This window comes from Quercus robur, chromosome 6 (assembly GCF_932294415.1).
Source record: "Quercus robur chromosome 6, dhQueRobu3.1, whole genome shotgun sequence".
Lineage (NCBI taxonomy): Eukaryota > Viridiplantae > Streptophyta > Magnoliopsida > Fagales > Fagaceae > Quercus > Quercus robur.
Window position 1 is genome coordinate 21,573,999 of NC_065539.1, and position 13,718 is coordinate 21,587,716.

Genomic DNA, 13,718 nt, shown 5'->3' on the forward strand with positions numbered 1-13,718 from the left:
CTAATGTTTATAAACAGGAAACAGTAGTAATTTCCTTTCATCACATTTTGCATTCCAATTGATAAAAGGGTTTTGTTAACAGTGCTCTTAGGTAGGACCAGCTCAAGGCATTGTGGGGGGCGTAAGGGATACTTTAAGTGAGACTTATTCTTATAATTTATTTAATTTAAGGTTTTTTTTTACCCATTTAAAATCTATTTTTTTTAGATGCAGAATTATAAATTGAAACGAATCCATCTAACTCTCAATTATTATATAATTAATATAAACACTATATATTGAGTGAAGCAACCAAATACTAAAAAATTATGATGGAAAATTTTAATAAAATTATATATTTGATATCTCTAAATAAAATTTGAGTATAAATTTATTTACTAGTGAGAAATTAATGAATTCTTTCAGTATTTGTGTGTGAGAGATTAACTGAGAAAAACAAATACTCATTGCCATATTCAATAAAAAGATTTTTCTTTAGTTGTTTTTCTTTGATTAAAAAAACTATTTTTTTTTTATTGGTGAATATTTGAGCTTAATACTTCCATTGGTACAAGGATGTCTCTATTGGTAAAAATTTGGAGTTTTATGTAGATGCCTATTTACCTCACTCATTGTGGCGACAATTATGCTCTTAGAGTATTTCTTAATGAGCCATTTAAAAAAGTTTTAATATCATTTTAATAAAAAAATATAAAAAATTGTCAAAAAATTAATTACATTTTTTTTATATATATTTTTAAAATAGTTTTCAAATTAATGCTGTTAGATCATCTGGTAACTTTTTGATAAAATACCCAAGGAAGGAAGGTGAGATGAACCAAATAGCCGCTGCTGCAGAGTTTCCAACTAAATCCTACAATGTAAGGTGATCTTTTTTTTTTTTTTTTTTTTGAAAGCGTAAGGTGATCTATTTTTGATAAGCGTGTTAAGGTGATCTTTTTTTTTTTTTTTTTTTTTTTTTTTTTGAGAGAGTTTTAACCTATGGCGTCCGCTCCTGATAATAACTCTTTATTATCAGACCAAGACACCAATCAGTTTTTGGTGTAGGCGGGGATTGAACCCCAGATCTCTTATACAACCATCAGAGACTTTACCAGTTGAGCTAACTGGAACCCACTGTTAAGGTGATCTTTTGTATATAATCCACCTAAGCATATCATCATATCATAACAAGGGCTTTTTTGTTATTATTTTGGAGAAACATATAATAACATAGGTAAATAATATAAATTGTTGTGAAATTGATAAACCGCTACTAAAAACATGCAAAGCTCACCCCCACATGGAAGAGAAGATATCGAGGGCTCTCCTCTCCAATTGAGATATGAGGGCTAATTTAATGTGGACTGACAAATTGTTGGTCCTTGCCAGGGCTCATTTAAAGATGCAATAAATAGATCTGGCCTTGTTTTGGTGGAGAATGCGAAGAACTAGTCCCTATAAGTTATGACAAGTGAATCACGACAAATTTCCTCGTTATTAATTTTTTTTTTTACCTTACCACCGCCCCACTAAACAAAACTTGGTTTCTATCACTTGGAACTTTCTGTGTTTTACTTATTCTTGTCTTCAACTTCTCTCAAAACTATAAAGCTTCAAACTTTCAATTCAAATGTCCATTTGATTTCCCTTTTTTTTTTTTTTTTTTTTTTTTTGAGATTAATTTAATTTTTTAAGTCTACTCAGTTTCTTATATTCCTGGGAACAGTAAAAACATAGGCTCTCATAAAGACAGTCAGAAAAACACATCTAGGAGAATATAATACAAATAAAAGACTGTAGTTGAACTATAGGCCATATAAACTCCAAATCTGCAACAAGCCAACAGTTATAAATAGAATAAACCTATTCATTTAGTTTGATACTTTAAATCAACAGGCACTTACTAGAATAGCACTATGCTATAGCATCGAGTAGTGAAGATGAATGCTAAATCACAGATACAAGACCATATATACAAACAAAACCATTGATGAAGACAGAAAATTAAGCATGCCATACAAGACCATGAGACCCATTTGAGGATCCTTAACAACTCTTTAGTCTTTTAGACAAGTAATTAAGCAAGATAATTTAAGAAGAAGCTTTGTTGGTTTGAGGACCTCCTCCACTGCTTATTGGCGGTCTTGGTGGCGGTTTTAAAGCTCTTGATGACCTTGTGACCTTGTCTGCTAACTCTTCCTGCATTACAAAAACACATTAAACCAACAAACCTCTTAGTGTGTATGTAAGTGTTTGTGTGTGTGTGTGTGTGAGAGAGAGAGAGATTTACATTGATTTTCATATCTCTTTCTGCATGTGAAGGAGGGTCTTGAGCTTCTTGTTCAGTTGTGGAGTGACTGGAATCATGACCAAGGCACTTAAGGAAAGCCTTGATGACTTGTTCGAAGAAATAGCAAGGGCTGTACAAATGATATGCTTCTTCTCTATTTCTTTGTTCCTCTGTCGAAGTCTCCATATCTTGTTGTTCTTCTTCCATTTCTTTTCCTGTCTTGCTCAATCCACTTCTTCTTCTGTCACAGAGGTATGGTGAAGTTATTAATGCACCTGCCACTTTGTATATATAAGGTGTCTTTAAAGAGACACCTGGCAGTTTCTACATAAACTGTAGGTAATACAGGTCCCTTTAACTTTGATTTCCAATTTTTGCTGTGATTTTCTATTTAATTTTTAGAAAGAGATTTATGTTAGGAAATGAGAATGACAAAGTTTTACTCCAAATTATGTGAGAAGAAATTATTTCAATTCATAATGTGACGGTTTAAAAAATCATTTATATATATTATATCACATTATTCATTAAATCAGGCTCCTACTAATGGTTGAGCAGCTATATTAAATAATTTGTTGAATGATAATTCCCTCCATTTGAAATAAGCCAGGCTTATTTCCTAGTCACTTTTTTGTTGCTAGCCAAACAAAGAGCAAGAAATTTTACTTTTTTTTTTTAACTAGTAAACAAAGTCGGTTTTTTGGGCGAAAATTCTGTCAATGGGAGGTGGTGGAGGGTGTGTTGGGTGGGATTTTATTCCTTTGGAGCAACATAATCGGTTCTCTTACTTAGGTCAAATGAATAATTTTCTTTATTTAAAATAAATCGACTTATTTGTTAGTCACTTTTTGTCTTATGAATAAGCAAATAAGCCAGCTAACTAAACATAGTCAAAGTACAGCAGAAAAACACGCAGGAAGGCAGGTTGAAGGCAGCAAGGTTGATTCCCCCTCAGTCAGATGGTATTTACAAACTTAATGTGGCTTTTTCTCAATCAAAACAGTCATCTTCAGTGGGCATTAGACTCATTATCCGAAATAATGTGCTGCTTGTGATAAAGGTGTGAAGGAGTTGAATCCACTGTGTACAGCCGCTTTGTGTGGTGAGGAAAGCTTTATTGTTCTGTCAAAGTACCCGCTTTTCCCATGTGCAGGTGGAGTGTAATTTTGCAGAGTTGGTGGACTTGCTGAACTCTGACCGAATATGCTCTCTAGAGGTGGCATGGATTTTGGAAGATATTGTTATTATTAAGCATAGTTTTAATTTTATTTCTTTTTCTAGTATTCCTCTAAGATGTAATTGAGCGTCACTAGCTTTAGTTAATGCTACAAAAGAGAAAGAGGAGGTCATTGTTTGGTTAGAAGAATGCCCATCTTTTCTCTTCTCCATTGTACAAAGTGATATACATCAATAAAGTCTATTATCGTTTCTGCTCTAAAAAAAAAAAAAAACTAAACAAAATACAAGTATTTTTATTCTTTCTTTTTTACTTGTAAAAAAAAAAAAAAGTCATTTTTTGGGAGGTGAAAATTTATATTTATGGTATGATTTGAACTATGTATGTTTTCATTGGAGACATAAAGAAGTACTAATTAAGTTATAAAACTTTGCGAAAATGTTTTTATTCATTTGGAGTAGCATAAATTACATAATTGAGATTCTTTGCATGCAGAATATGTTATATCAAAAAAATTGTTATAAGCCAGCTTAATTGCAGATTTGCAGGTCATTTTTATTCTCAAAAAAGGCAAATAAGCTTACTAAATACACAACAAACATTTATTACTCTCTTTTATTATTATTATTTTTTAATAAAAAAAACTTATAAAAGGAGTCGTTTTTTGGGGTAAAATAAGGACATTCATTTTAATGGAGTGCAAAATACATGATTGCACTAGACTTGTGGGGATGTCTTTTTTCCAAAAAAAGACTTGCCAACTCATTCATTATTTAAGATAATGCCGACATTAACAAAAGAGATAATAGAACAAATTAATTATGGACATTTCCTCGTTTTTTTTTTTTTTTTTTTTGGTTTTGTTTTTTGAGTGACTATTGATGCACCTAATCTTTTAAGTCAGGTGAATAAATCGCTGGACTATTATGTGTACGTAAGAGTCTTTCCTATGAATAACCAAACACTTGGATCTTATATTATATTGAGACTGCAGGACTATGCTATAATGCTATCAGATGGACGATATTGGGGAGGTGAATTAATTGGTAATTTCATGTAGTATCAACCAACATTCAATGTGAAATTTTGTGTGCAGAGTTGCAGACTTTTTACGCCAAGTTCTTTTGGCAAAATAAGAGTCTAGCTATGCATGATACGAATATGCAATATCCATATCATGTTTGAGATTTATGCTAAATTTAGATTTTGATAACTATCCATCTCCTAAAATATATCATAGATATAAAAGAGAGTGTTAATTTGATATACAAAGGATATACGAAACACTTTTTATGCTGGAATCATCCCTTTGGTATACGAAGGATGGTGACTTTGTTTATCTGGGTACGCTACAAACTTTTTAGTTTAATCATTTAACCAATACATTTAACTCATTCTCTCTCACGTGTGGGTCGAAACTACCTTTTAATAGGTGAGACCCAACACATGAGAATTTAAATGAGAGGTAGAATGGAAAAGATAATGATCGAACTTAGGATCTCATGCTTTGATACCATGTTAAACTACCGATTGTTCCAAAAGTTTAAACTATTAGGATATGGTAAATTTAATCATTTAACTAATACTTCTAACACGAATGATCAATAATGATATCAATTATTTATCTATATATACATTCATAAAGCACATATATATCTTCACGAAACAAGCTTTTATGCTGTAATCATCCTTCTTGTTGTCACCTCCATCATAATCACAATCACCATTATATAAACTTTTGATAATATCATTATTTTTCTTATTTGGTTATCATATATATCTAATCTGCCCTCCCCCGGTCCCCCCCCCCCCCTTCAAAAAATATATATATATATATATATATTTATATCCAATCCAAAATTTGATTTTGGTCCCAAAATAACTAAGTTAAAGATTAATTATAATTGAATTTGTTTATGTATCTCAGAGATGTAGTACCCGTTTGGATTCCATTTGGATTGGATATATATATAAAATGCACGGTTCATGGGACATGAACAGTGCATTAAGGCAAATGAATAGTGTTTGGGGAGTAAACAGGAACCGAAAAATTATTTTTTTTATTGTTTTCAGCAATAAGTTTTCAGTTTTTAGCAAAATAAATGGTACCCAAACACACCCGTAATAGAAACACATGCCTTTATTTCATAAGCTTCTCACTATGGGAATACTATGGTTTGGATATATCACATCATCCTAACTAAGGTAAATATTTCTATAACTATTTTTACTTAAGGTAAAATGCAAGTATCAATGTGATTATAAGGTGTGTCGATGGCTTTCTGCAAGCACTGATGGCCTTTATCAAGGTTTCTATTTTGCAATTTGGCTTTTTTTCAAAAGGGAATGAATTCGTTTTGGCTCAAGGAGATGGACTTATATGCCATCGATGTTATTGCTAACAACGCTACATAGATAAAAGAGTAATAATGATTACTGACGAACTACTTGCATTTACACCTTTACACTAAATCCTAAACTAGGAATAAGATGATATGATAACTAGTCAGAGACGTCTTGGATATGTGTCATGAGAAGCCCTCCATTTATACGTAGTTATTTCTAGAGCTAATAACCATCCCTCATAGCGATGGGAGTATTTTACTCACTCAATAGCAACCACCTTCCTTTTATCTTCAAATCCTCTATTTGATTGACAAGTAGTTTCAAGTCTTCTATCTTACTGAATAACACATGGCATAATTGCCAACTTATATGTATAATAATTTCCATAGCATATGATGAAGTCAAATTCGTCAATTGATAGGTTCGTCCAGATGGAGTGTGACCAAAGGACTATGAGTTTCTGCACAAGATCAAAGAATTGTGTTTCTCTCAGGAAGATCACCGGCGTGGTACCAACCAATGAGCCTCCGATGGTAAAGTCAAATACTGAGAGAGAAAATGGTAAAGGATTGATAGAGCTAAGATGTTTGTAAGTACTTTTGCTTGAGATCTGATGTAGTTTATATAGGATTTCGCCTTTCTAGCCGTTGGAGGCTTTCAATGGTGGCTTAAACGCCTTACTGTAACGCCCTAGTAATTTAATGAGTTGATAAGAAGATCCCTCCAATGGTCATGTTTTTGTTTTCATTTGTGTAACGGCTCATGCAATAAATGCTCTTTTATGGTGCTTTGGTTGTCCAATAGCCTCTTTAGATGACAAGAATTTCTTGATTCATTAGCATATTGTTGGGTATACACGTGTAAGTGAAATCTTACATTGAAAAATGATGAGAAGAATGAATAGTTAATATAACATAATTAAGCACATATCCATTGCGAGACCTTTTGGGTTAAAGTATGTCTCTATATAATATATTAATTACTCAAGAAAGCTTCTTAATGTGTTTATCTCTTCAACAAGTGGTATTAGAGCCCATGGTAGTGTAGGACAATGGAAGCAAGGTTAACGAGGTTCCTTTCACAGTTGGAGTAGCCCACACAAACGATCTTGGAAAAGTCGCAACAAATAAGTATTATTGCCAATGGTGCTAGACAACGATGAAATGCAAGGTTCCCATGGAGAATAAAAGACGTGCGGGATTGACACGTGGAGACCCATAGATAATGCACTAGTGAAGGGAAAGACTCATTAGGCAAGGGGGAGTGAATAGAACTTGTTCATGACCCACAGAGAGGTCTTGAAACCCACAGAAAGACAGAGACTCACATGCGAGGGAGAAATTGTTGGATACACACGTGTGAATGAAGTCTCACATTAAAAAATGATGAGAAGAATAAGTAGTTCATATAATATAATTGAGCACGTATCAATTGAGCTTAAACCTTTTGGATTAAAGTGTGTCTCTATATATCATATTAACTACTCAAAGAAACTCCCCAATGTGTTTATCATCATCACGATTATGTTTTCGTGCCGTTGATGGCTGGGCTAGAATGATCTCAATTTGGTTCTCAAGACCACAGTTTGGTCTTGCCTCTTGAATTTGAGACCACAGTTTGGTCTCGACGTTAAGACCAATTTGCTATTATTTTATGATATACACAAAATCCTTTTCCTCAAAGCTGACCAAAAAACTATCATTTTATATATAAACAATGCTACCGTTTCTTTAACAAATAAAATAAAAATAAAAATAAATTGATGCCTATAATTCACCAGGATTAAAAAAAAAAAAAAAAAAAAAAAAAAAAGAAGAGAGAGAGAGAGACCCATTAATCACTTTCGATCTCAGGGGAGTCACAATGTGTATTATCTACAAATGCAAATAATTTTATGGAGCTAAAATTGAGTGTTTTTCAACAAGTATTTAATGGATTGGATAGTGAATTTCATACATTAGCTTTCTTTCCTAAATCTCTTTTCCTTTCTTTTTCTTTGCTCTGGTGTTGATGAATTTTCAGAGCTGGAGTCTAGTCCTAAACACTTTAAAAATGCTACTCTAGCAAGCCTGAAATAATGGCAAGGATGTAATAAATGGGTTGCAAATGGCACTTCCCTTTCTGTAATGTCTTCTCCTCCTCTCACTAATATTCTACTTGTGCTTGTTGCTATTTCTCCTTTTATAATATTCTCTCCAACCTGTGAATATTTTTACAAACTATTAGCCATCCTCCACAAAAGATATGCATAATTAAACACCCAAATATGAAATTTAAGATGGTTAAAAAAAGGCTTGGTTAAGTTTTCTTTTGTCTCAATTTTGTTTGTTTATATTTAATGGTCATTCTTTTTTTGTATCAATTTTGTGTCTTTATTTTCGGTGGTCATTTTTACTTGCTTTTATGGTACCTAACCACAAACACAAAGTTGATCCTTCCTGTTTTTCCAAATATAAAAATTAAAGACAGTTATGAGATTAGCTCAGAGACTGGGCACAAAAAGAAGTGAGGTCAAATATGTTCAAGTTATTATGGCCAAGAAAAATTCATGTTAAAGTTATGACAGATTTTTTAGTTTGGCTGAGGGAGAGGGATTTAGTTCAAATTCTCAGATAATATCAACAATACCACCAAACAAACAAGTCTAAATCCTCTATACCACTTTTTGTATACTACTCTATGTTCTATTAACCACTTTTTTGTATACCACATGTTTCCAATTCTGTATAATTGCTTTTCATTTTAAACTTCAGTTATTTTATAAGGAAAATAAAATGAAAACATGACAAGTAGTTATTGGTAGAACATACAAAAAATGGTATAGAAAATTTAGAATTCAAACGATATGGCTCTTGACTTTTTTTTTTTTTTTTTTTTTACATGGAATAAGGGAAAAAACACATCTTTAATTAGTTTCAATTATTTATTAAAAAAATTAATAGAGACATTTGACGGGTGTACAGATCACATGTCCAATACATTAATTTCAGGAATGAGAAATGTTGAAGCTACTTGAGATTGTACTACAAAATGCTTATAAATTAAAATAGCAAGAATATGAGTGGCATCATTTAAACAACATAATGAATAAATAATTTTTTTTAGAACATAATAAATAAATGTTTAAATTACTTTTTTATGATTAATGACATATCAAGTTATAAGGTCTATAGTAAGTTCTAGTTAACTCAACTGGTAAAGTCTCTAATAATTGAATAAAAGATCTGGTTTTTCAATTCTCACGTACACCAAAAACCAATTAGTGTCTTAATTTGATAATATAGAGCATCATTAGGAGCAGATGCGATAGGTTGAAATTCTCTCAAAAAAAAAAAATTTATAAGGTCAATAAAATAAATTTGTAGTGTCTCTAACATTAATCTTTCACGAAAATTCCAAATGTTCTTCTCCTATTTCCTTTTTTCAATTAAAAAAAAAATTTAAGGAGACATTTGGCTTCATAAAAACGACAAAAATTCTAAAAGCCCAGGATTAGCTGTCTTGGTGCTTTTTGTTTGGCTTTTTTTCTCTTTTGTTTTTTCTATCTAGTTTATTTGTTTATGTCAATTTTCTAAAATCTCTCTTTTTTTTAGACATTATAACGACAAGTGCTGGTATGAACGGCACGATCATTTAATAATTAATATATTAAAAATAGTATAAAAAAATAAAAATAACTATTGAGCGATTTGGCATATCTTTATTGCATTTTTTTTCAAATGAATGGTAATTCCTATTGGTTAAGGTGGGTAGGCCCGGAAGGGTAGATTTCCGTGTTGGCAACGAGACCAATTAGAAATGGGTCATTAGCTGTACACCAAACGTTGAATATTTTAGATACTAAAATAAGAGTAAACGTAATAGCAAAATTCTTTATGAAAAAAAAATCATCTGCAAATTTGGACAAATCCAAACAATTTTTGAGAATTGAGGAGGATAACAGGTAGAAAGTGGATAGTGATGGCATTGAGGGATAAGTTAATCAAAGTATGTCTCCATGAATAAATGAATGAATTAACAAATAAAACCTAAGCATCATCTTCATTTTTTGAAACAAAAGGAAATGTTTTCACTTTTTTTTTTTTTAGAGAAGCTTTACAAATTGAACACACTTACAGTCTTACATGGCTCTATCATAATAAATAAGGACATTATCTTATATTTGTTACTCAATTTTGAACAAAATGGGTCGTACCACTAATCTCTTTCTGTCTTATATATTGAATAAGAATCCACTATCAAATTCCTCATCCCAAGCTGTAACAATGAATTAAAAATTAAATTAAAAATAATACCATGCTTTCAATTCAAGGACTTCAACAAAGTAAATTACTTTGGACATTGAACTCACCAAAAAAAAAAAAAAGTAAATTACTTCCTAAACTTTTTGTTTTGCTTTATAATATGAAACTTCCTATGTGATTTTCTTGTTGAGGCAACAAGATTACGAGAAGTTGCTAGTTTTTGCAACTGAACAAATATTAACAAAGAATTAGCATATGCTGTCATATCCTAAATTTTGGGGTTTTCGACTTCTAATTTTGTGTGTCAGCTATCCCTTTTACCCACCTTTTTTCTAGGAGAAAATCGAAACTAAAACAGAAACCGACCCCAAGTTCTATCTTTTTGAATCCTAAGGCCCTAGATCATGAGCAAATAATTGGGTACGAAGGCACTGTGATGTGTGAATGAGATACTTGAAATAAAGTGGATAAAACTTTTATATACTACTATTAGATTAAGAAAGAGGGGTATAGAAATGGGTCCGCATATTGTACCAAATCCATTCAGTATTTGCAACAAAAGTATTCTCAGGAATCTAAATCTTAAAAGATTAGCTGGTACCATACCTAAAGGTCCTAAACTATAAACAGCACAAAATTTTAAGTTTAAAGGAGTGAGCACTAGAATCTAGAATCAAATTTTTAGGGAAGCTGATTTGAACATGTTCTAAGTTGTTTGGTCTTCCAAAATAAGAAAATCCAACTGAACTTGATCAAGCAGATATATGATATATACCAATCCAATGATCAAAATCTATAATGGGGTCTCCCATAAATAGATAAAATCTAAGGTTGAAGACAATAAATAAAAATCTTATCTTTCCCAACGGTTTCATAACCACCAAAAGCCAAAACGTGTGTGTATACTGCATACAAATAAGTTAGTTGGTATTTTGGAGTTGGGTATGGTACAACATGGAACAAGAACATGTTTAAGAGAGGCACATCACATAGAAAAGAATGGTAAGGAAATTCATACCTGGGTAGTCTCTAAGCAATTTGTAACAATTGACGTGTTATTGTGCTTTGGAATTGACTTCTCTATCTGGGTTTCATTGGAAACCAATTGGCTGGTAGACGGTGAAGCAGTGGAACTGTAATTATCTGAGCGATCTGAAGCTAAGAGGCTGAAGCCATAGAGGAGAAAAATGAGGAGGAAGAGGACTAAGAGTTGGATCCATATAAGCCAAGGAATTTTGTAGCTTTCTAGTGTAAGTTCATCCCCAAATTCAAACATGTTTTGGGATATATTTCTATGACTTTGGTGAAAGATAATTTCTCAGAGAGAGAGAGAGAGAGTTGGGATTGAAGAAGAATGGTAGGTATGAAATATGGTTGTTTTGCTTTATTCAGCCCAAAAAATAAAATAGAAATAAAAATAAACAAGAAGTAAAAATGGTTGCTTTGCTGAGGGAAGAGAGAGAGAGAGAGAGAGAGAGAGAGAGAGAGAGAGAAGGCTGGATAAAGCAAAGGGACGGTGAAGGAACGTAGAAGGGTGGATTGGAATATTTTTATAGAAGAAAGTGATGACTTAAAAAAAATATGAACTCTAAAGTACACACGTCGGATCAAAGTCCACGCGCCAATCTTTGTGCGTAAAACAACAAGAGTCACAGGACCCAAGGAATTTGACTCACTTTTACAGTATTTTTATCCGTTTTCTCATAAAAAATATCATTTTGACACATTAAAAATCTATTTTATTGTTTTAACATATTATTTTATAATATACCATTTGTCAGATATTCTATTTTTTAATTCTATACATTAAAATAATATATCCAACACATTAAAATAATCTAAAAAAAACTTTTACAAATATATATATATATATACACACAAAATCCTCCACTACCCAAACCCACAAATCAACCGCCATAGCCCACAACCACCAATCACTCCCACAAAATCAACCACAGACCACCATCAGCCCCTACACAAAAAAAAAAAAAAAAAACACCACAACATCAACCACCACAACCAATATCGGTGGCGGCGCTAGTGAGACCCATCCACAGCCACAAATCTCACACCCACAACCCGATCTGAGACCATCCCAAATCTCACACCCACAACCTGATCAACCCACCACCTTCAACCAAAATCAGCCAACCACCATCAATCAAAACAACCAACCACCATTAGAACCCATCAAACCCATCCCAAATGAAAGTGAGAAAGAAATAGGGAGCAACGGAGTGGGAGACCCATTAAACCCATCCCAAATCAAAGAACTCAAAAGCGTTGGAGGTGGGAGATCCATCAAACCCAGCTCTTGTGACTCCAAGCATAAGTGAGGAGTTGCGGACGGAGAAGAGACTTGCATGAGCGTAAGGAGGAACCGCCAGGTGGCGTCGCGGACGGGTTGATTGGCATCGCCGAGGCGCTCGACGACGGAGGGGATGAGAGTGGTGTTGAAGTGGAGCTTGAAGTGGTCGCCGGAGAGCATGGCGGCGGAGTCCAAAGCTTGGAGTGTGCCTTAGGAGACTCTGAAGTTGTTGTTCGAGGAGTGATGTGTTGGGAGGAGAGAGGAAAACTGAATAAAATAAGCATAAAAATTTTGGCATTCTCGTCCGTACGCTCTCATATTTGAGAGCGTACTATAGCATGTCTCAAAATTTTGAGACATTTAGCACACCTGATGAGGGTTCGTTTTTGTGCTTGGTGTGCCAAATATTTGGTATTTGGCACATTTGAGAGAGCTGATGAGAATGCTGTTATATGTGCAAAAAAATCAGTAACTCAAATATATATATATATATATATATGTAAAAAAAAAAAAAAATCTAATACCACAAAAAAAAATGCACAATTTTTTCCATAATTGTTTATGTGGCAAACTAAATGGCGCATTTATGTAAAAGTGACATATAATCAACAAAATGTACCATATAGAATAATTATAACAAAAATTGTAATTTTTTTGGGATAAAATTACTCATTTATATTAAACTTGTAGTTCGTGGGAACTAATAAAAAAAATAGTAATTCATTGGAATTTATTTTACAAATATTATCAAAAAAATATCATAATAATTAATAAGTTTTTTTTGTTCACTTTAAATCCTAAATTAATTTTCGCAATGCCTACATATTGGCCCACTTAAGCATGTAGTGTGCAAGTTTTGTTAATATCAAAAAACTAAATTATGATGAATGATAAATAAATATTAATATTTTGGTAAATAAATATATATAGTTGGAGTAGATAATAGAATTTTTTTTTCTAAATTAAATCATATTAACACTTAATAGGATACATAGAATTTGAATTGGAGTATAAATTTTAATTTCTTGAAATTTAAGTATAGAATTTTAACTAAAATAAACTATCATAACAATTAGGAAGATAAAGATAAACCAATTTTATATTTATAGCCACTTGTTGCATAGAGAAAGCAGTCATTAGGCACAATTAAGATATCTAAGAGCCAGTATTAGTAATACCAGTTCGAAGTAAGGTAGCAACTTAAGTAAAAAACTTTTTCGTGCTCTCCTTTGTAGCACCCCTTCCCCTCTCACTCGTTCGTACCTTACCTATATTATCCTACAATTTTTCCCTTTAACCTTACCCTATACATCCCCAAAAGCTAAGGAATAGTCAGATTACTCTATAATGGAGGTCTCGAACCTCATAGCT

General features: G+C 32.5%; 2 protein-coding genes across 2 annotated transcripts; both read right to left on the reverse strand.

The window, feature by feature from the left end:
* Positions 1-1,763: 1,763 nt before the first annotated feature.
* On the reverse strand, positions 1,764-2,570 carry LOC126689676 (uncharacterized). Its single transcript, XM_050384885.1, has 2 exons — positions 2,273-2,570; positions 1,764-2,181 (listed from the first exon to the last, which is right to left on the reverse strand). The coding sequence occupies exons 1-2, from the start codon at positions 2,477-2,479 to the stop codon at positions 2,074-2,076; spliced, it is 315 nt and encodes a 104-aa protein (XP_050240842.1). The 5' UTR covers positions 2,480-2,570; the 3' UTR covers positions 1,764-2,073.
* Positions 2,571-7,622: 5,052 nt separating this feature from the next.
* On the reverse strand, positions 7,623-11,531 carry LOC126733240 (uncharacterized). The gene is made up of 2 exons (XM_050436460.1): positions 11,058-11,531; positions 7,623-7,995 (listed from the first exon to the last, which is right to left on the reverse strand). The coding sequence occupies exons 1-2, from the start codon at positions 11,313-11,315 to the stop codon at positions 7,753-7,755; spliced, it is 501 nt and encodes a 166-aa protein (XP_050292417.1). The 5' UTR covers positions 11,316-11,531; the 3' UTR covers positions 7,623-7,752.
* Between the last annotated feature and the right edge of the window lie 2,187 nt (positions 11,532-13,718).

Bases quoted from the DNA above. Each gene is read 5' to 3' on its own strand.
- LOC126689676 (XM_050384885.1), bottom strand. From the start codon at position 2,479: ATGGAAGAAGAACAACAAGATATGGAGACTTCGACAGAGGAACAAAGA. The intron at 2,182-2,272 runs GTAAATCTCTCT...TTTGTAATGCAG, and splicing joins AAAGAGATATGAAAATCAAT to GAAGAGTTAGCAGACAAGGT.
- LOC126733240 (XM_050436460.1), bottom strand. From the start codon at position 11,315: ATGTTTGAATTTGGGGATGAACTTACACTAGAAAGCTACAAAATTCCT. The intron at 7,996-11,057 runs GTATGAATTTCC...AAATATTCACAG, and splicing joins ATTGCTTAGAGACTACCCAG to GTTGGAGAGAATATTATAAA.